At 55.4% G+C, this 19,879-nt stretch overlaps 1 protein-coding gene across 1 annotated transcript in view; it reads right to left on the bottom strand.

Annotated features, from left to right (window-relative positions):
* The window catches only part of ZBTB46 (zinc finger and BTB domain containing 46), a 61,932-nt gene that overhangs the window by 10,580 nt on the left and 31,473 nt on the right, over positions 1-19,879 (bottom strand). Inside the window, 1 exon segment of the mRNA XM_043553401.1 lies at positions 14,385-14,669. Within this exon segment, the coding sequence (XP_043409336.1) occupies positions 14,385-14,669 (285 nt within the window).

The raw sequence follows: 19,879 nt of genomic DNA, 5'->3' as shown, positions 1-19,879 counted from the left end.
GCGTGGGAGGGGGCACCATTCAAGCCACTCATTTAGTGGCCAGCACCGTAAGCAGGGAGGGAAACGTTCATTGGCTGTCGTGACCGAAATAACTTACTCTTGGAAAGAACCTAACACCTCTAGGACCTGTGATTTACAGTCTGTGTATCTTAGAAAAACTCTCAGCATCACACAGCGTCCTTCTCATAGACACTAATAAAGCCCTAAGAGGCCAATGAGGAAAGAGCAACTGAAATCAACGAAACAGCACAGATGCCATTAAATTGGAACAGACGCTCTGCCCATCTGTCCCCAAAACTGAACCCTCTGGCCTGGGACCAAGCATGCCAGCAAAATAGCAAGCTTCAGTGGTCAAGGAGCAGGGCTTCAGAAGCTGGCACCAGCTTGACCAGAATAAATTCAGCGACATTCGACTATGACTTTACAGAAGTGTATCTACGAGGACACTGGTCAGCAAGCACCTCTGCCCCCCTGCCCCCCGTCCTGGACCTCCCCGGCTCCGTGCGGGGCCGCAGGAGAATCGGATCTGTCACGAGGATCCACCATTCAAGCGAACATTCCACGACTATTTCGTGGTATCATCAGAGACTCCAAGGAACCGCCAGTACGACGAATGGAGTTGGCAGGTTGCAGACAGGTGCACGGGGCAAGTTTCTCCAGACGAGCACGCGAGTCTACCCATATCGCTGTCTGGATTTTTTAGCCTACCTCTGATGACAGTTTCCAAGAGACTCCACTTCATGTGAACCCCACTTTGCTTTCCCGTTTACAAGTGCATTGGGCTGTCGATTATTTTGTGTTAGAACAGAGTGAAGCTATGCTACGTCCAAATTATCTTTGGAAGCTTCCTAGCCTTACATGAAGTGCTCGTACCTGAAGTGTACGGCTCAGTGAATCTTTACCGATGTTCGCACCCACGTGACCACCATGCACGTCAGGACTCTGCACGTCCGCAGCACCCTGAAGGTGCCCCTGGTCCCCTCCTAGTCAATGTCGCCCCATAGGCAATGACCGTTCTGCCCTCCATCACCATACGTTTGCTTCAGGGTGGGATCGCACACTCAGGCCCGGCGTTATTCCCGTAACATAGTCTGCAACGGTCACCACGTCGCTGCCTGGAGCAGGACTCTGTTCTTGTTTGTTGCTGCGTAGTATTCCATGGTATGACCACATGACCGCGCACCCATCTTACAGCTGAAGGATATCCGACCTGACGGACAGTGGTGCTCAGACGCCTCTCATACACGCCTCCCGCTGAACAGGGCTCTCACTTCCGTTGGACATAAACCTAAGACAGGAATGCCTGGGCCACAGGGTACTTGGACGTTCCATCTTGGTAGATACCAAGAGGTGTTTCACGTGGCTGTGCCGATTTATGTTCCCTCCAGCCACACATGAGTATCCCAGCTGCCGCATCTTCCCAGAGACCAGGCATCGCCGATCTGTCGGTCTCTGCGCTCCTGCCCCTGGTGGCCCAGGCGCCACACATCTCCCATCCACTGGAGACACTGAGCCCACCCGTGAAGTGCTTGTTCAAGTCTTCTCATGGATTTGCTAAGTTGCCTCTTTCTTAGATTTTTAAAGTTTCATGTATTCTGAATGGGACTCTTCTGTCAGATATATTTATGGCAAACATTTTCTCTACTCTGTGACTGGCCTTTTACTCCCTTTAAGATACTGTTAGTGGACAAATTAATAAACTTAATGAAGTCCAGTTTTTCAGACTTTTATTATTAGTGATTTTTATGAACTGCTTAAGAAATTACCACCATGATCAGAAGCTATTCTCTCCTAGGGCTTCTTCTAGGAAACCTGTTACTTTTTATAATCAGGCTTATGATCCATCCCAAATTAACTTTTGTGCTTGGCCTGAGGCCGAAATCAGGATCCATTTTCCTCCTCGACATCTGGTCCCCTGAGAACCACGCACGACATCCGAGTCACTGAGAACCCCGTATGACATCCGGTCCACTGAGAGCCACGCACGATGTGCTCGCTTCGGCAGCACATATACTGAGAGCCACGCACGACATCCGGTCCCCTGAGAACCACAGACTGGAAAGAACGGCGGAGGCGCCCCCACCCATGTCAGGGTCTGAGCCAGACTCCCCTCTGCGGTCGGCTTGTCCGTGGATCACTGCGGCTCTGTAATCCTCGCGTCCACGAGCTCTCCTTCTGCAAGAGGCAGCCTCCACTGTGTCCACACTCCTTCTCTCCTGGACTCTGGTGCGTGCACATCTGGGGTCCTGGGGTAGCCCCTCTGGGGTTGGCCGATTCCAGGAGATAACAAATAACTTTCCTCCAACTAAGCCTTTCGCATGCGAGCCAACTCTCCCACTGCCTCACCCAGCACCACACAACCAGCCCCCGCGAGCCACTAAAGTCAGTCAAACCGGCCATCCTGAGCCTGCAGGCTCTCTCCCACGTTTGGTCCCATTGGTCCCGAGGAGGCCACAGTCAGGGCTCCTTCCCCGGCTGACCTGGTACATCCGGGTCTGATAGAGTGTTTTCTAAGGAATTTGAGCATTCCCCCCCACCTTGTCAAATGTGTTGGCATAAAACTGTTCACAGTATTTTATTATTGTCTAATGTCCATAGGATCTTAGTGGTGATCTTTTCAACACCTTTTATTTACAATTAGCACTGCCTTCTATTTGTGCTGATCACTTTTGATAGGAGTTCATTAGCTTTATTAATCTTTTCAACACACCGATGTTCCGTTTTGTTCACTTTCCTACCGGATGTCGGATTTCTAGTTCATTGGGTTTAATTTGCTATTCTTTTTCTCATTTCTTGACCCCAAATTAGCCTAAGTGCAGCTACAGGCATGAGGTCCCCCCGTGCATCGTGTCAGTCCTGATGGCTTCTATTTTCATTATCACCTGGTGGAAAATATTTATAATTTCCATTGTGACCTATTCTTGGACTTGGGGATTATTTAGAAGTATGTTGTTTGATTTCCAAACATTTAGGGGATGTTCCAGTACCTTTTTGCTGTTATTTATTTACTTGTTAATTTAATTTCACTGAGGTCCGAGAACACGCTACGATTCCAGTCCTTTGGTTCTGAGACCTGCACTATAGCCACACTTACCCTTCAACTCTGTTCATGCCTCAGGTGCACTGGGAGGAGTCTGCACCTGTTGCGTGTGAATTCAGATTGGTTACTTGTGCTGTTACAAGTGGCACATCCCCGGACTGGGATGGGAGACACCTAACCCAGCAGCGAGTTGAATCCAGCGATAGATGAAACAAACACCTTGACCAGATGGATTTACTGCAGAAATTCACGGTTCGTGTAACATCTGAAAGCTGTTCAGATCTCTGTCCTCCCTCACATTTGTCTGCTGTCCTGTCAATCACTGAGAAGACGTGCCAAAAATCCCTGACTCTAACGTGGACTCGTCTTACTCCTTTGACGGCATTCGACTTTTACTTCCTATATTTCTTATTTTGAGAGGGAGAGAGACAGGGACAGAGACAGAGAGACAGAGACAGAGAGAGCGGTAGGGAGGGCAGAGGGGGCGCGAGAGAGAATCCCAAGCAGGCTCCACCTCAGGGCAAAGCCCGACGTGGGGCTCGATCTCATGACCCTGAGATCATGACCTGAGCCGAAATCAAGAGTCAACCGCCCAACAGACTGAGCCACCCAGGCACCCCTACTTCCTATACTTTAATACTAAATACGCGCACTTAGGGTTGTCACATTTCCTGCAGAATTGGCTCTTCCATCATTCTGTAATGTCTCTTGAGTAAGATTTCTTCAGTTTACTTTGACATCAAGATTAAAGATTTCCTTTAGGGGTTTCCTTGGTTTATCTTATTTATCGCTTTGCTTTAATGCTTTTTGTGTTCTTATCTATGACTTATGTCACCTACGAACAGTAAACTTTTTTAAAGCAGATTTTTTCATCTTGTTATTGGAGTCTTTAGTCTATGGGTCACGACAGGCACAGCGGGGTGAAATCTATCTTAGTTTGTGTGGTTATTTGTGTGGTTTCTCTGTCCTTTATGTGTCTTGTTCCTTTATGCCTCCTTGCCTGCCTTATTTCAAATGAATCAAGTTTTATTCCATTTTTTTCTCTTCATCAGCCTTTAACTGTACTTTACCACTTTTGCCATTATTTACATGACTTCAAGAAGAATCCAAGAACCACTCAAGCTCATGTATCCCGGACCCTTTGTGCTGTTAATGTCATGCATTAGACTCCAATTCCTGTTTAAAACCCTGGAAGAAACTATAAATGTTGTTTTAAACAACCGAGATGCGTTTGCAGCACTCACGTGGTCAATTCTGTGGGTCGCCTGCCAAGGGCCACCCTCCAGCCAGCGTGGGGTCAGCCGGCAGTGAACTCTCGGGTCGGTTTGTTTGTTTGGACAACAACGTCTTCACGCAGCCCCGATCGGTGAAGGGCGTCCCTGTGGGCACATCAGAGGGCAGGCTCCCCGCGGTACTGGTAGGTGTCGCTGTGCCAAAGAGTCGACATCAGTTGTTGCTCCCCTGAAAAGGGAGACTTTTCTTCACCGGCTGCTTTTTTTTTTTAATTTTTTTCTTAACATTTATTTATTATTGAGAGACAGAGAGACACTGAGCATGAGCAGGGAGAGGGCAGAGAGAGGGGGAGACACAGAATCCAAAGCAGGCTCCAGGCTCTGAGCTGTCAGCACAGAGCCCAATGCGGGGCTCGAACTCACAAGCTGCGAGATCATGACCTGAGCTGAAGTCGGACGCTCAACCGACCGAGCCACCCAGGCGCCCCATCCGGCTGCTTTAAGATGTTTCTTTTTGTTGCTGGTTTCCAGGAGTTTGACCATAATGTGCCCAGATGTTGTTTCCTGTTGCTTTATTCTGGAATTCATTCTGCTCTGGGGTTCCTGAGCTTCTGAAATCTGTAGGTTGACGTCTTTCATCAGCTTTGGGAAACTGAACTTCTGTCCCACTTCCTCCTATCTCCTTCTGGACTTCTAGTTACTCATGCATTCAGCATTTTCACTGTGTTTCCTGTGCCTCTTTGCTTTTATTCCATTCTTGGGTTTTTTCCCTATGAACTTCCTAGTTCACTAATCCTACCTTACGCTGTATGCAGACTGCTATTAAACTATGTAGTGAATACCGAATTTCAGATATTATACTTTCATTTCCAGAATGTTCCTTGAATATGTCAGTAGTGGGTCTTCATGTCCCTGCCAGGTGAATGTGGTGTGTGCCCGCCTTCCCTGGAGGGATTCGGTCATGTGGCTCTGTCACTTAGCACGTGCTGTCACCGCTTCCTAGACACCAGGCCTGGCTGATGAGACAGCGGGGACGCTACCCGTGGGGTCACTCTTTTAAAGACAGCTAAGGTTTTATTGCATGTTGTTATGACTTCTGTTGAGCAGATAGATTCGGGACGATCACCCTCCCCTGTGGAGCTTTGCCTTAGCTCTTGTTGGGGCTAAATTTGGTCTCATTTGGTTTTGGTCTTACTCTGAGGGAGTGACTCTCACGTTCAAAGTGTGGCCCCTCCGGGGTCTCTGCTGAAAGCCCAGGATGTCTCCTTGCCTCCCTCCCTGGGCCTGAACTGCCCTACCCCCCCCGTGTCCCAGAGCCGCACAACCGTGGAGATCTCTGCTCTGTGCATGGCTCACGAGTTTAACGGGCTCGTGTGCAGAACTGGGGGCTCCTCCTCTGTGGGTTCTTGCTTTTTGAGATTTGCTCCTCCAGTCCCAGCCACTCTGGGTGCCCGAAGGACACCCTCCATGTTCTTGCATAGCAAGCACACTGCTGCTCTGTGCTTGGCCTGCTTCCTGTCCCCCCGTTTGGGAAATCCACCAGCAAAACCTCAAGGTGAAAACATAGCTCGTCCTGTGTGCTCTTCCTGTCTCTAGGAGCACAGCCCCATATGTGCCACCTGAGCTGGCCAGTCTCCAGGGTGTGTGTGTGTGTGTGTGTGTGTGTGTGTGTGTGTGTTTGCCGGGTTTTCAAATGGTTTTTGCTGGAGAGTAAGCCCAATACAAGCCAGTCATGGCTGAAACTACAAGATCAGAGAGTTTTCCTTAAAATAAAGCAATGCCTTTTCCCCAGCGCTGGAGTTATATACACAAGTGCAAAACCAGCAATAATCAAGACTAGATTATATATTGTGTCTGGATTTTGGGGTCTTTTTGATTTTTTAGGTAAACTCTATACCCAACGTGGGACTCGAACTCACAACCCCAAGATCAAGTGTCACCCGCTCAGCGACTCGGCCAGCTAGGTGCCCCTGGATGATATATTTTAAATGCAATCTAAATTAGTAATTTAATATCCCCAAGTGAGTAGAAGACTTCAATTCTGTACACGCACGCACACGTGCGCCCCTGCGACATGGGACTGACAGCCACGTCTGTGGCATCTCTCATTCCCCAGCACGTGAACACGGCAAATACACCAAGAGGCCCGAAGCGAATACAGATGTGGAGCGGGTTATGTGGCAGTAAATATACCTAAACAAGAGGCAACTTTTTATTACTGAAATTCTGTGTTCAAGAGACATTGATGTTACATATTGATAAGTTTTTAAAAAACTCTTTGAGATCAATCCACGAGCCACAATATTTCAACGAGAAATTCAACAAAATACGAGCAATGGATACCTAAATGCACCTGCTGAAAATTCCACATTAGATGGCTGTACAGTTTTAAGGGAAATAATGGTAAATATAAGAACCCAATCGGACAGCTACCTATTCTAAAGATGTTTCTTGCGCCTCTTATCCCTGGACCATCGACCACAAACCCATTTCTTTCTTTTTACAAACCTATTTCTCTTAGGCACCATCTAAGGGGATCGTACCTGTCTGAAACGTGTTCACTGTTTTACAATTTTTAAGTCATCTCCACACCCAGCGTGGGGCTCGAACTCACAGTCCCGACATCAAGTCTTGTGTGCTCCACCGACCGAGCCAGCCGGGAGCCACGACCGTTTTAACATTTTAACCACAGCCTTTCGGCACAACAGCACAGACAGACAGTCCCCAGTGCAGATGCCCACACTCCATCCACCCCGGGGAAAAGTCCTCCAAGTGAGCAAATGAAAGGAGGACCCCTGTGTCCCCACCTGGTGGCCCCAGAAGCCAGACATCCACACAGGCTCTTTCTGCCAGTGTCCACGTTTAGGCCGGGACTGCTGGGCCAGGCCAGCCGCAGCGCGGTCGGGGCCGGGCCCGGGAGGGCGGGGGCCGCCCGGCAGAGCGACGGGGAAGCACCTCCCTCTCAGAAGCCAAGCCACTTCTGCCTCCGCTCGCTCCACAGCCCGGACTGGGGCCGCCCGCTTCCTTCCTAGGAAAGCACCCGCTGCCCTGCCGGCAAAAGTGAGCCCCGGGTCCCGGGCAGCCCGCCACATCCCCAGCCACCTGCTCCGTGCCAGTGAGCAGAGGTGGAACCCAACGCGTCCAACAGAGGCGGACAAGCAAACACAAGGCATTCTTTCCGAAAGGAAGCAGTTTTGGTAATTCTCCTTCACACCTGGAGAGAGACGTCGTGAGACACACACATCAAGAGCATCGTGCGGAGGCCCTGTCCTCGGATTTTTCCAGACAGCAATGGGGTCAGAGCTATCAGGTTCCTTGCTGCAGGGACGGTGGCATACTTCTCTGCCCCCGCAGACGGCAAACCCTACAACATCCGGGCGAACCCCAGCCCTGTCGCCCAGAGGAGCCCCGCCCACCTGCCCACCAGCAGGGCACTGGAAGGCCTTCCGCACCTGGCTGCCGTGTAGTAACAGCTTTGTTTTCATTTATTTTTTATCTATTTCGAGAGAAATAGCCAGTGGGGGAGGGGCTGGGAGAGAGGGAGGGGGAGAGGGAGGGGGAGAGGGAGGAGGAAGGGGGGGAGAGGGAGAGAGAGAGACAGAGAGAGAGAGAGAGAGAGAGAGAGAGAAAATCCCACGCAGGCTGCAGGCTGTCACAGCAGAGCCCGAAGCAGGGCTCGAACCCACGAACCAGGAGATGATGATCTGGGCCGAAATCAAGAGTCGGACGCTCAACCGACTGAGCCACCCAGGCACCCCAAGAAGTGACAGCTTCAAAGGCTCACACGGATGCCTAGTGCAGCCTCCACAGCTGTCCCCGTCCTGTGTGGTTCTGCCGTCACCCAGTGGCCACCAAACCTGAATGCCAGGCCTGGCTGAGGCAGAGGCGGGTGGGAGCGTCTGCTCCAGAGCAAAGGTGCCTGGTGAGGCCTCTCCAGCCTCGAGGCTGTCAGCAGAGCCCTCTGTTTCCACGGGTGCCTCCCTCACGGCTCCTTTGCTGACTTCACGGTCAGGCTGTCGGAGCTCTGGGCGCCCGTCAGGTTGGGGGGTGGGGTGGAGTGCTGGCCGCACGGCATGCTGGAAGAAGGCCCCAGACATCCTGGGGGGCCCCTGGCCCCCACAGACCCTCCCAAGGGCCAGCGGGGGCCAACTCCAGGGCAGGCCTCCTGCGGAGCCCAGGGCTCCAGCTAACAAGGGGCATCGATCCAGAACAAGACACAGACAAGTTACAGGCGGTCGGGACGTGACGATGCCACCTCTTATCAGGTCCCTGCCATGGTCCCTGCCCTGTCACCATGAGGACAAGCTGTCCCACATCTGGGAAGGGAGGCTACAACTGATTCTCAGTGAACACTCAGGGAAGATCCATGCACAGAACACGATCTATCTCCCACCAAAACCGTCCTGTTGGAAAAGACCGCATAGGAAATCAATTAATTTCAGAATCCAAAATATGTGAGTAAGCTCTTCTTAAAGACTTATTTTCCTTCAGGGAGACAAGCAACCCTGCCAGCTTTCTTTTATAAACAACCCCTCGGACCCAAGGAACAGGAAGGAGAGCTCACTCCCCGTGACGTTCCTGAGGACCCAGGGTCCATGACGGTCACAAACGCGCGGCCACCAGCACAGCCATTTTTAACCCGCAGGTGACGAATCAAATGTCTTCGCATCAGGGGGAAATTCCTTAGAGAAATCTCTTGACTTAAATATAAAAACGTACGTTCAGGGGCACCGGGGTGGCTCAGTCGGTTAACCATCCCAACTCTTGATTTCAGCTTGGGTCATGACCTCACGGTTCCTGAGTTCGAGCCCCACGTCCTGTTTGGGATTCTGTCTCCTTCTCTCTCTGCCCCTCCCCCGCCTGCTCTCTGTATCTTTCTCAAATTAAATAGAAATCAACTTTAAAAAATGCACTTTTATTTAAATTTACTTAAGTACATGTCTACGTCACACGCACATGGAAAACGAGAAGTACAGCAGAGGGAACACAGTTGCCGGCACCTGCCGACAGACGGCAGGCGCCCTGCGGGGAGCGGGCGCAGAGGCGTGCAATCAGGGTGCCGCACGCCGAAAACAGCGCAGCAGCGTGTCAACCGTGCCTCAGTAAAACGTACGGACACGTATACGTGACTTACGTCAGGCTGTGAGAGCGTAACGGTAACTACCGCCAAAGCCCGTGACTTTGTCAACCTAAAGTGAGGTTCCTTTAGGGCCGAGCTGAGCACCAGAGACGTCTATCTGGTAGAGCAGCTTCTGCTACGGACGCTCATCGTGAGCCTGGTACGACCACAGACATGCCGGGGACGCACCCGAGCCTGCTGGACGGCGGCTGATCCGGGACGCTCGGGACGTGGCGGCCGCTCTCACGTCTTACCTGGGCTTGGGGGGGCGGTGCTGTCCTGGGCTGGGTCTGGCCATTCACCAGAGCAGGCATCCGGGCTCTGAGTGGAGGGTGGAGGGGCCAGAGGGAGGGGCCTCTGCTCTGCGATGAGCATCCCCCCAAGAGTGACTGGGGCTGGTGCCAGGCCCTGGGAACACAGGAAACGAGTCTCACCCACGTGAATGGACACCTGCTGGTGGCTTGTTTTGGAGAGTTCCGGGAGCGCCGTCCTTGATCCTGATGCCGCGAGCAGAGCACTGCTATGCACGAAGCCTGGGTCTCGCCGGGGGCCGGTGTTTGGGTATTTTTATCAGCTCACCACCCCCAAACAGCCGGGGTCTCCGCGTGCGACTTGTCTGCGTGCCGGGTCTCTCTCCCAGAAGCAAAAGGATTACAACAGAGGGTTCTAGCACAGAAAGTGAGGACACGTGGTGCAAACACAAGCACACGCGCACCTGTGGCCTTGAGAAACGATCTTCCGCGAAGTACTTCACGGTGTGTCGAGCAGGGTGTTTCTCTAGAAGTGCGGTGACATCATCCAGTGCCTCTTTGCAAGAAGTCGCTTACAATTCCAGGGTCAATCCAGAATCAAGAAAAGGTCCTTGATTCATTTTTTTACGCATGATAGGAAATCATCTTTAACCACAGTCAGAACAGAAAACGGTTCCGCTGTTCCCCACAAAGTGCTCCTGGACGTCGGGGCCGGCCTGGGTCAGGCAGGGACGGGCACAGCCCGGCGGCTCCGGGGCCCACGCAGAAGCCCCCGCCCGCGGCCACGCCACGTTCTTCTGAGGCTTCCCTCCCCGTGAAGAGCTGGAGGGAACGCGGCACGCGTTGCGCCCAGACGCGACAGCGCCCACCCGTAAGCACCGGGGGAAACCCTCAGCCCGTCCCTCACACGTGGTATCTACCGACTGAACACCTACGACAGCAGGGACTTCTCAGCTGCTGGGGGGACGTGGCGGCTTTACGAGGCGCCCACCCTCCTGGACCGCGGCGGGCCGCTCTAGCAGCTCGGTCCCGTGGCAGCTTTCAAGGCCCAGGAAGGCGACGCCCACGTCGAGGTCCCTGTCAGACCAGCGCACGCTCACAAACCCCGCGGGGCCGAGTCTGGGGCCACAGCCCATGCTTCTCAGTCTCTACTCAGTGAAGCAGGACCGTGAGCAGGTGCGGTGCCGGCCTACCCCCGGAACCCGGGAAGAGCAGAAGAACCAAGTTACGCCAAATCAACACGAGCAGGTCCTTTAATCAGTTAGACCGTTGATCTAGAAATGAAACTGTCCGAAAACCCTAACAGCCAAGCCAATGCGATGAGACCCGCTCAACCTCCCCTAGAAGGTTCCGGACCGCCCAGGGGGAACCGTGAAGGCTGGCTGCCGGTTACCACTGGTGCCCTGCCTGCACGTGTGGCAGACCCCTTGATTTACACACCTGCAACTGTTTCCCTTTCTTTCGCCGAACCGCCACGGCCAGGCCTTGTGCCCTAGCACGTCCCGACCCCGGAAGGCCCGGCGAGCAGGGGCAGGACCCCACCCCGCACAGCCGCTCGAGCCTCGCACCACACCGTCCTCTCGCTTCTCCGGCTACGAGCCCACGTCCGCTGGGACGTGGACCCGTTTGGGGCGCCCCAGAAATCATGTAACAACACGTGCATCGTCAACAACCCGCCCAGGGAGGCTGGAGCTGCCGCGGCCTGGCCTTCCGGCACTGCCCGCCTCTCACGCCAGACCAGGCTCTGGGGACGCCTCACGCCGCGGCCCCGGCCCCTGCCCTTCTGAGCCACCCGAGGAGGAGACAGAGGCCCCTGCGCCCGCCTGAGCTGAGGGGTGGCCCCTGGGCTGGTGGAGCCCGGGCGTTTCACCCCAGAACTTTGCTATCAGCACGCCTCCTCGGAGGTGCCGTCGGAGGCTCGGGCACACGCACCGCTTGCCCACCGGGCCGGAGATGTCAGCTGCCGGCTGGTGCCTGGGGCTCCGGGAACACGTCTCCAGGCTGAGCTGGCGCTGGGGGGTGAGGAGGGAGGCGCGGGACCAAGCCGCCGGGGCCAGGCCCTGCTAGGCCGCGCTCCGCCGAACAGAACACTCGCTCCCGCCCATGAGGACGCATCTAGGAACCAGCAGTGGTTGTGGAGGGTGACCGGCATGGGGTTCTGAGCCTGACCCCTGGCCACGGGCGCCCGGAGAGACCGTGCCAGTCAACCGGGCACTGCTGAGCAGACAGCACAGAGGAGTCGCTTTGGCCCCTTCTCGGGGCGGGAAACGTGTAGCAGTGGCCCAGGCCACACACCAACACTGACACGCTCGCGGGGACAAACACCTGGAAAGCGGGTGCTGGACAGGTTGCCACAGGCCCTCCTAACCCCGGACGGCAGCTCGGCCTCCATCCGTCCGATTCCCCGAAGCCACCTGCCAGGGACAGGGCGGTGGGGGGCGGGGCAGGGGCCGGCGGCCAACCACGACGTTTTGGGAAACAAGGTTTTTACCTGGGTATTTTCATTCCTCGATGCCACAAATACCCGGTCGCAGACTTTACTTGGGATGTCAGAAAACAACGTTTTAAAATAACCCATTTTTGCACCCTGTTCTCTGGCCCCTCTGCCTCTGGTAGGTTCATACAAGAAAAATGGGGAATTTAGAATAGGAAAAGCAAGATTAAAACATAACAGAAAGAACAGAACAGCAAAACCCACTGAGAGACTTCGCCTGGAACTTGTCACAGACGTACTAAAAATAAACGGTAGAGGGTCCCACTGCCGGGCTCTCCGCTCCCTCCAACGTGTGACGCCTCTGACAGTCACACACGCGCCCAGCATCGCGACGCATTAACACAGTGTGTGCTGACCACCCGGGACGAGGCAGGTCTGGGGAGAAACGTCCACCCGCGAGATGGGAGGGCTGCCGCGGGAGGGGCCGGGCCCACACGGGACCCCCGGGAGCGGGGGGCCAGCCCCACCCGGCGCGAGGCCCGCTGCCTGGCCCAGGGTGGCTCCCGGCACAGATACACCAAAGGCCTTTTGGACAAGGCCACGCTGGAGGCAAAGCCTGGCAGACAGGGCGACCGTGAAAAGCACCGACGACCGTCCCTTGTTCCAAAGCCACCCTCGGCGGCACCGGTCGGGCTGCCCACGGTCTGTGACGCACGGTGCGCACGCACGCGTGAGGAGCGTGTGAGGGGTTCGGAACGAGTGTGCCCCCACCTCCCCACACGGCCACCCATTCCCCGGAGCATCCCCCCGCTCTCCTTCCACGAGATCCACAAAACCTGTCCCGGCGACCCCCAGCCAGGCGCCCCCGGCACCCGTCAAGTGTCCTGGGATCGTCCGGCCCCGGAGCCTCTGGCCGCAGCACAAGGTCTGACGCGAGACGGGGCAGGACCGACGTGCGGGAGCACGTCAGCCACTCTCTGCTCACACATCTGAGGGTCCACAGACACTACTGCGTTTTAAAGGCACAACGACCGCGTGACGCGGTTCTCAGCTGGGGAAATGAGCCTCAACATGCCTGTCAGAGCGTGCCCAAAGCCAGGCGGCCCGTCAGCGAGGTACTCGGCTTGGGGTCTGACTTCACAGCCAAGTCCCGTGAACCGACCGCGGCATCCAGGCTGCTCAGAATATGGCAACGGCTCCTTAAGTCAGGGAAATAAAGTGAACAGAAACGTCGTTCCCACTTTTAGTCTTTATTAGCCGTAGCGATTTTCATCACTCCAACACAAAATCTTAGGAAATTTCAGCGCTCACGAAAACAGAGTTATAAAAATACTGTTTTTTTACATTGAACATGGAAACAGGTTGCCCTTCCCAAACCCGAACACAGACGATGGACCTACTTCCTGCAGTGGCGCTCGGGAGACCGCTGCGTCCACACGGGCCGTCTCTCGTGCCCCGCACGCTCGCACCGCAGGCCCCTGCACCCCTGCTACACTCAGCGCCTCCCGCTGTGGGGGGAGCCCCCCGGGCCTCGTCCCCTCCGGCGCCCACGGGGGGCACTAACCGCACACCGTGCGCTAATCCCAGGACGGCCAGAGACAGTGCGGCTGCCTCCTCCAGGGCACTGGGTGGCCGCCACGGTCCCCGAGCACCCCCAGAACGGATCTTCGGAGCGTGTGTGGCTCGCTCTCGGGCTGGCACCCAGAGCGTGTGTGGCTCACGGCCAGTTACACGTAAAAGCCAAATGCCCTCGAGTCTGGCTGGGAGAAGGACGTCCCGGGGGCCCACGGCTCTGCTGCCCCTTTAGCTGCTTCTCAGGCTGGTCTGTCATTTGCTTCGGGACAACTGGAGTTCGGCCGGAGACATTTACGGAGTGGGCACCCTAGGCCTTTAAACGCTCACGTGTGACCACGTGTGACCAGCATCATCTAGCGGAGACAAAGCAAGGATATGCGCACATCTCTCCCCTGCGGACGACAAGCACGCTGAGGTGGGACCGGGGCCAGCAGAGGGAGCCCGAGTCTGTCCCTTCGCACGAAGGCCCCCTGCGGGTCCCACCTCGCAGACGGGCGGGCTCGGGGCGCCCAGGGAACACTTGTAAGCCTGATGTGGGTTTTGGCTCAGATGCCAGCAGCTCAGTGATCTCGGCCTGAAGCCTTCGAACAAGTACTTGCTGTTGCCCTGACAACTGCCCATCAACCACCTTCTCCACCACGTGACGCCAGGCCAGAGCGGTCACCCCCCCCCCCCCCGCACCGTGCGGGGCGCACCCCTCCCGCACCACCTCTGCACTCGGCCACGCACTTACGGGACAGAGAGTGGGTGCCCTTGGGCAGGTACTCCAGCAGCAGGGAGCTGTCGTCCCCGAGCACGTCCGCCTTGAGGGACAGCAGGCTGTTCTTACTCATGAGTGCCGCCCGAAGGTTGGCCACCGCGGCGGCCTGCTGCAGGGCCTCATCCTTCTCGGGGGTGAGGGGCGGGCCCAGGTAGCTGGCCTCTCCTCCCAGGAGACCCTCGTCCACGTGGCCGTACAGCTCAGCCCTCTCCCCGCGGCTGTCAGAGCTGCTGGCTTCGGCGACAGTCAGGTCCGCGCCTGGGGGAGCAAACACACAGAGGACACGCAGGTCATTTAAGACTCTCCAATCGGAAACAGGCACGTTTAGGAGAAGCCAGGGTGGCAGGCTGTCTGAGCACCCAGCTGCTTTTGCCAAGCCCACCCCCGTCCTGCTGGCGGAGGCCCCTCGCCTGCCCCAGGATGGCGGCGAGGCCGCGGCCTCGGGCGGGAGCTCCACTCAGCACGGTGGGGGACACGGGACAGGGGCTGTCACGTTCCTGCAGCGTTTTCACCTCTCAGAGAAGAGGCGACACGGAGCAGGGGTCCAGGACCGAAGAGCCACGAGCACAGGCTCTCGGAAAACCTCCAGGGTCTCAGCTTTGGCGATGGGCTCCGGGATACGACACCGCGGGTGCCAGCAACAGACGGACACACCGGGCTCTGGCAAAACTAACACCTCCGACGTCTCAGAGGAGGCTACGGAGAAGCGAGATGGGGCTCCCGGCTGGCTCTGTCGGAGCAGCAACCCACACTCGATCTCGGGGTCCTGAGTTCAAGCCCCAGGGCGGGTGTGGAGTCCGCTTAGAGGTTTAAAAAGGGGGTGCACCTGGGGGCTGAGTCGGCTGAGTGTCTGACTCGATTCCAGCTCAGATCATCATCTCGAGGTCCCGTGTCGGGCTCTGCGCTGGCCGCTCGGAGTCTGCTTGACACTCTCCGTCCCCCACCCCCCACCCCCACAATAAACTTTAAATTTTCTTTTGAAAAAAGGAAAGGAAGAAAGACGACAAGCCGTGAGAATGTTTGCAGATCACAGATCCGACCCGAGATCCTGTTCGGAAGAGTTACCGACGCTTCCAACTCAATAAGAAGACAACCCGATTCTAAAGTGGGCAAAGGACCTGAGTAGGTACTCCTCCAAAGAAGACCCAGAAATGACCGGTGAGCAGCATCTGACACCCTCAGTCCTCAGGGAAATGCACCCGAGCCACACCGCGAGGCCACTGCACCCCAAGTGTCAGACGGTGACGAGGGCTGAGAAGGACGTGCGGGAACCGGAGCCTTCTCCCCTGCGATCGTCCCATGGTGCGGCCGCTGGGGGAGAGCCTGACGCCCCTTGGAGGAGCCGGTGCCCGGAGCAGTGGGGACCCACGTGCACACTAACAGTGACATGGGTCACAACAGTCAGAAAGAGGAAACGGCCCGCATCCAGCAGCAGCTGACGGGCGAGACGGCCCATCCTCACGGGGGACTACTGCCCAGCCGCGGAAAGGCACGAGGCACTGACACACGCTGTCCTGGTCGCAGACCCGGAAAGCCAAGGCGGTGCGTGCAGGCCGTTGACCCTTCTGAGCCCCGGTGAGTTCCACCAGGAACCTCAAGGACAGATGTTCAAGCAGCCCTCTGCGCCCCTCACAGGGCCCACCCTGCGCATCCCGGGCCTGGCAAGGACGCCCCCACCCCGGGCTACGGCTCGTCTGTGCAGGGAGGTTCTGGAATAAACGCCACGTCCAGGAGGCTGGAGCGTGAGACGGAGGCCACCTGAACCTTGGACTCAGGCTACGTTGTTTAGAAAAAGCTGGCGAGCACACCAAGCGTCCAACCTCAGTCTGAAAAGCGGGCTGAGTTCCCAAGACTCACTTGTAAGTTAGTAACGTAGGGTCTTCCCTCACCTGGGACCGTCACACGCTTGTGTGCACACGCGCTCACTCACACTCCCCCGAATGCACAGACAGACGCAGTCGCTCACACGCACACGTGTGGGTGGCACACAAGCTATGCTGCCTCTGGACAGAACACTGACAACAGCTCTGTTTCCAGGAAGACCCTGCCCCCAGGACACGGCGTCAACGTGACACGTGGCTCCCGGCAGACACGTCACACGTGTGTGGCAGAGAGAAGTGACCACACGCCAGCTGCATGAGCGACAGAAAGGCACGCAGGGTAACTTCCTGATGCCAACCTCTTTTACTATTTTTTCTAATGTTTATTCATTTTTGAGACAGAGCTTGAGCGGGGGAGGGGCACAGAGAGAGGGAGACGCAGAATCCGAAGCAGGATCCAGGCTCCGAGCCATCAGCACAGAGCCTGACACGGGGCTTGAACCCACAAACTGCAGGATCATGACCTGAGCTGAAGATAGACGCTTAACCAAGTCACCCAGGAGCCCCTGAGTTTTTTTTTTTTTTTAAGTTTGTTTATTTGAGAGAGAGAGAGAGAGCGAGAGCGCACATGTGTGAGTGGGGGGAGGGGCAGAGAGAGCCTATCTGTGCAGAGCCTGACTCAGGCTGGATCTTACGACTGTGAGATCATGACCTGAGCCAAAATCCAGAGTCCAGTGCTTAACTGAGCCACCCAGGCGCCCCAACAAGGTGAATCTTTTTGATAAAAAGTGATAGTTTTCATCATCTTGAGTTTTGGGGCAACTTTAAAAAAATTTTTTTTTATTATGTTTATTTTGAGACAGAGTATGAGTGGGGGAGGGGCAGAGAGTGAGGGAGACACAGAATCCAGAGCAGGCTCCAGGCTCCAAGCTGCCAGCACAGAGCCCGATGTGGGGCCCGAACCCACGGACCGCGAGATCATGACCTGAGCCGAAGTCGGATGCTCAGCTGACTGAGCCTCCCAGGCACCCCACTGACCTCTTTTTAATAAATGGAGCAAACAGGATTAAAAATACCAACATTTAATTGTAAGGGCTACATGTTACATGTAAAGGTTTTATTCTAGAGGGAAATACAGTGTTTTTTTTCTCTTCTACAAATGATACATCTTAATACTTGAAAATTTAGATCACAATCTTTAGCTAAAAGCAGAAAAGAGATTATGATGAAAATAAGCAGAATGTTTAAATGATCAAACTAGATCAGGCAGTGTTAGTTGCAAAGTGGGGTATGAGCAGATTCGGAAGCGGAAAGAGTGGGTTCCCGCCACGCGAGGCCTAGAGTCTGGGGGGACACGGCTGTCGTGGAGGCAGGAGGGTCGGGAGGGTGAGGGGCGCCGACCTCACAACCAGGGTGTCTTGGGGGGCACGGTCTGGTCGAGAGCCAGCACCCGGTTTCGAACGTCTCCCCAAACCTCCACTCTTCACAATTCCCAAAAATGCTCACAAGGTGCGTTTGACGGTGTAGGTGTAGATGTCACAGCCCTGTCTCGCAACAGCCGGGGAACAGAACACCAGTTCTAGTTCTGGAAATACAAGATGACCCCTGACACCCATGGCAACGGCAAAAACCTCACAGGCAAGCGGAAATCCCAGACGCGCGGGCAGATTGCCGGCTGCCAAAGATCGGGGAGGGCGGCACCCCGGGGTCCCTGGTGGTGGCTGTGGCGGGGGAGGTCTGCGGGTCCTGTCCGTGTCCGGGTGGGGGGGGGGGGGTGAGTGGAAAGGGCAGGAGGGTCCTTCCCGGCAGTGAAAGTGTTCTCTATCCAGATGGCAGAGGTGTCCGAGGTTGTCAAAACTCATCCAACTCACCGCCTAGGGCACTTACAATTAAAAAGACAACACGTGGGGCGCCTGGGGGCTCAGTCAGGTAAGCATGGGCTCTTGGTTTCAGCAGGTCACCATCTCGCGGTTTGTGAGTTCAAGACCCACGTCGGGCTCTGCGTGGACGGCACAGAGCCTGCTTGGGATTCTCTCTCCCTCCCTCTCTCTCTGCCCCTCCCCTGCTCATGCTCTCTCTCTCAAAATAAGTAAGTAAATAAATAAATAAATAAACAAATAAATAAATAAATAAACTGAAAAAAAGAAAAAAAGACAACACGCCAAGCTATGGAGGATGTGGGGGGTGCGGACGCTCAGGAAAAAGTCTGGCAACTTCTTATAAAGCTCAAGTCACCTGTCCTCTGAGACCCAGCCACTGCACTCCAAGGTATTTGCTCGAGAGAAATGAAAACATACGTCCACAAAACAGGCTTTTGCCGAAAGTGTTCGCGGGAGTCTTACTCACAACAGCAAAACCTGGCTACTGCCCAGGTGCCGGGTGACAAGAGGCTGGGACACGAGGCACAGCCATGCAGGTGTGAGTGGGGAGCACGTACTCCGTGATGTGGCTCGTGGGACACGAGGTTTTGTCCAGACAAAGCGCTGGACAGGCTAGGTCGACCCACGGCAGAAAAAGTCAGGTTAGGGGCCGCGGGGCTGGGGCAGGGACCGATGGCCGGAGGCAGAGGGGACACTCTGCTCCGAGGGGGCTCAGGAGCACGCATTTGTCTAGACTGGTCAAGGGGTGCGGCGGGCCTGGTGTGTGCAGGGCGTGGGAGCGTGCACACGGACCGAACCCCAATGAAAAACTTGCCGTGCTCTGGAATGAAATATACTGATCTGCCAGGTAGTTTGAAAGGCACCAAAAAATAAGATGTGTTTTTGGACGATTAGGTGAATAAACATACAATAAAGCAAATGTAGTGAAACGTTAAGTGAAGAATCTGGCTGGTAGACGTGCTCGTTTTCTTTTCTTTTTTTTTTTTTTTTTTACCTTTTCTCTAAGAATAAATGTTTCCCCAATAAAATGTTAAAGACAGAAACAAGAAATTGTTCAACCCGAAATTGTTCACTCGAAATCTGTGCAGTTTACTGCATGCATATCATGCTTCAAGGAACAGAAAAAAAGAATGGCAATTTTCACCACAGAACCTTGCTAATGACACGTATGCGCCATGGGGTAGGCTGAGCGCGGTCCTTAGACGTCCAGGTCCCCATCTCCAGGGCCTGTGAGTGGGCGACCTCATGCGGCACGAAGGATGGAGTTAGGGGCCCTGAGGCGGACGACTGTCCCGGATTATCCGGGTGGGTCCGTGTCAACACAAGGGTCCTTCTAAGGGGAAGAGGGCGGCAGGGGGGCCGGACTCAAGGAAGACGGGGCCTCTAGAAGCTGGAGAAGGCCAGGAAATGTCCTCCCCTGAGACTCTAGAAGGAACGCAGGAGCCCTGCCACCCCACCCCCGACTTCTGAGAGCTGGAAGAGAGTGAGGCCACGGGGCACACGGTAACTCCTCGCGGCAGCTGTAGGAAACCCCCGCACCCCCGAGAAGCACCTCCAGAATACAGCAGGAGAAGCACGTCCAGAAGCGCTGGAAGGTGTGGCAGCAGTGACTGTCACAGCCCAAACCAGAGGCAGCCGGAGCCATCCACATCGGCACGGGAGTGGGCAGTGCGCGTTCACGCGGTGGAAACACCCCCAAGTTCAAATCGAGACAGGATCCAGGGAGACGGCTACACGTCTGCGAACCGACCACAGAGCAGCGGAGGCT

This window comes from Prionailurus bengalensis, chromosome A3, assembly GCF_016509475.1.
Source record: "Prionailurus bengalensis isolate Pbe53 chromosome A3, Fcat_Pben_1.1_paternal_pri, whole genome shotgun sequence".
Taxonomy (NCBI): Eukaryota; Metazoa; Chordata; class Mammalia; order Carnivora; family Felidae; genus Prionailurus; species Prionailurus bengalensis.
This window is presented reverse-complemented; position numbering and strand designations above follow the sequence as displayed.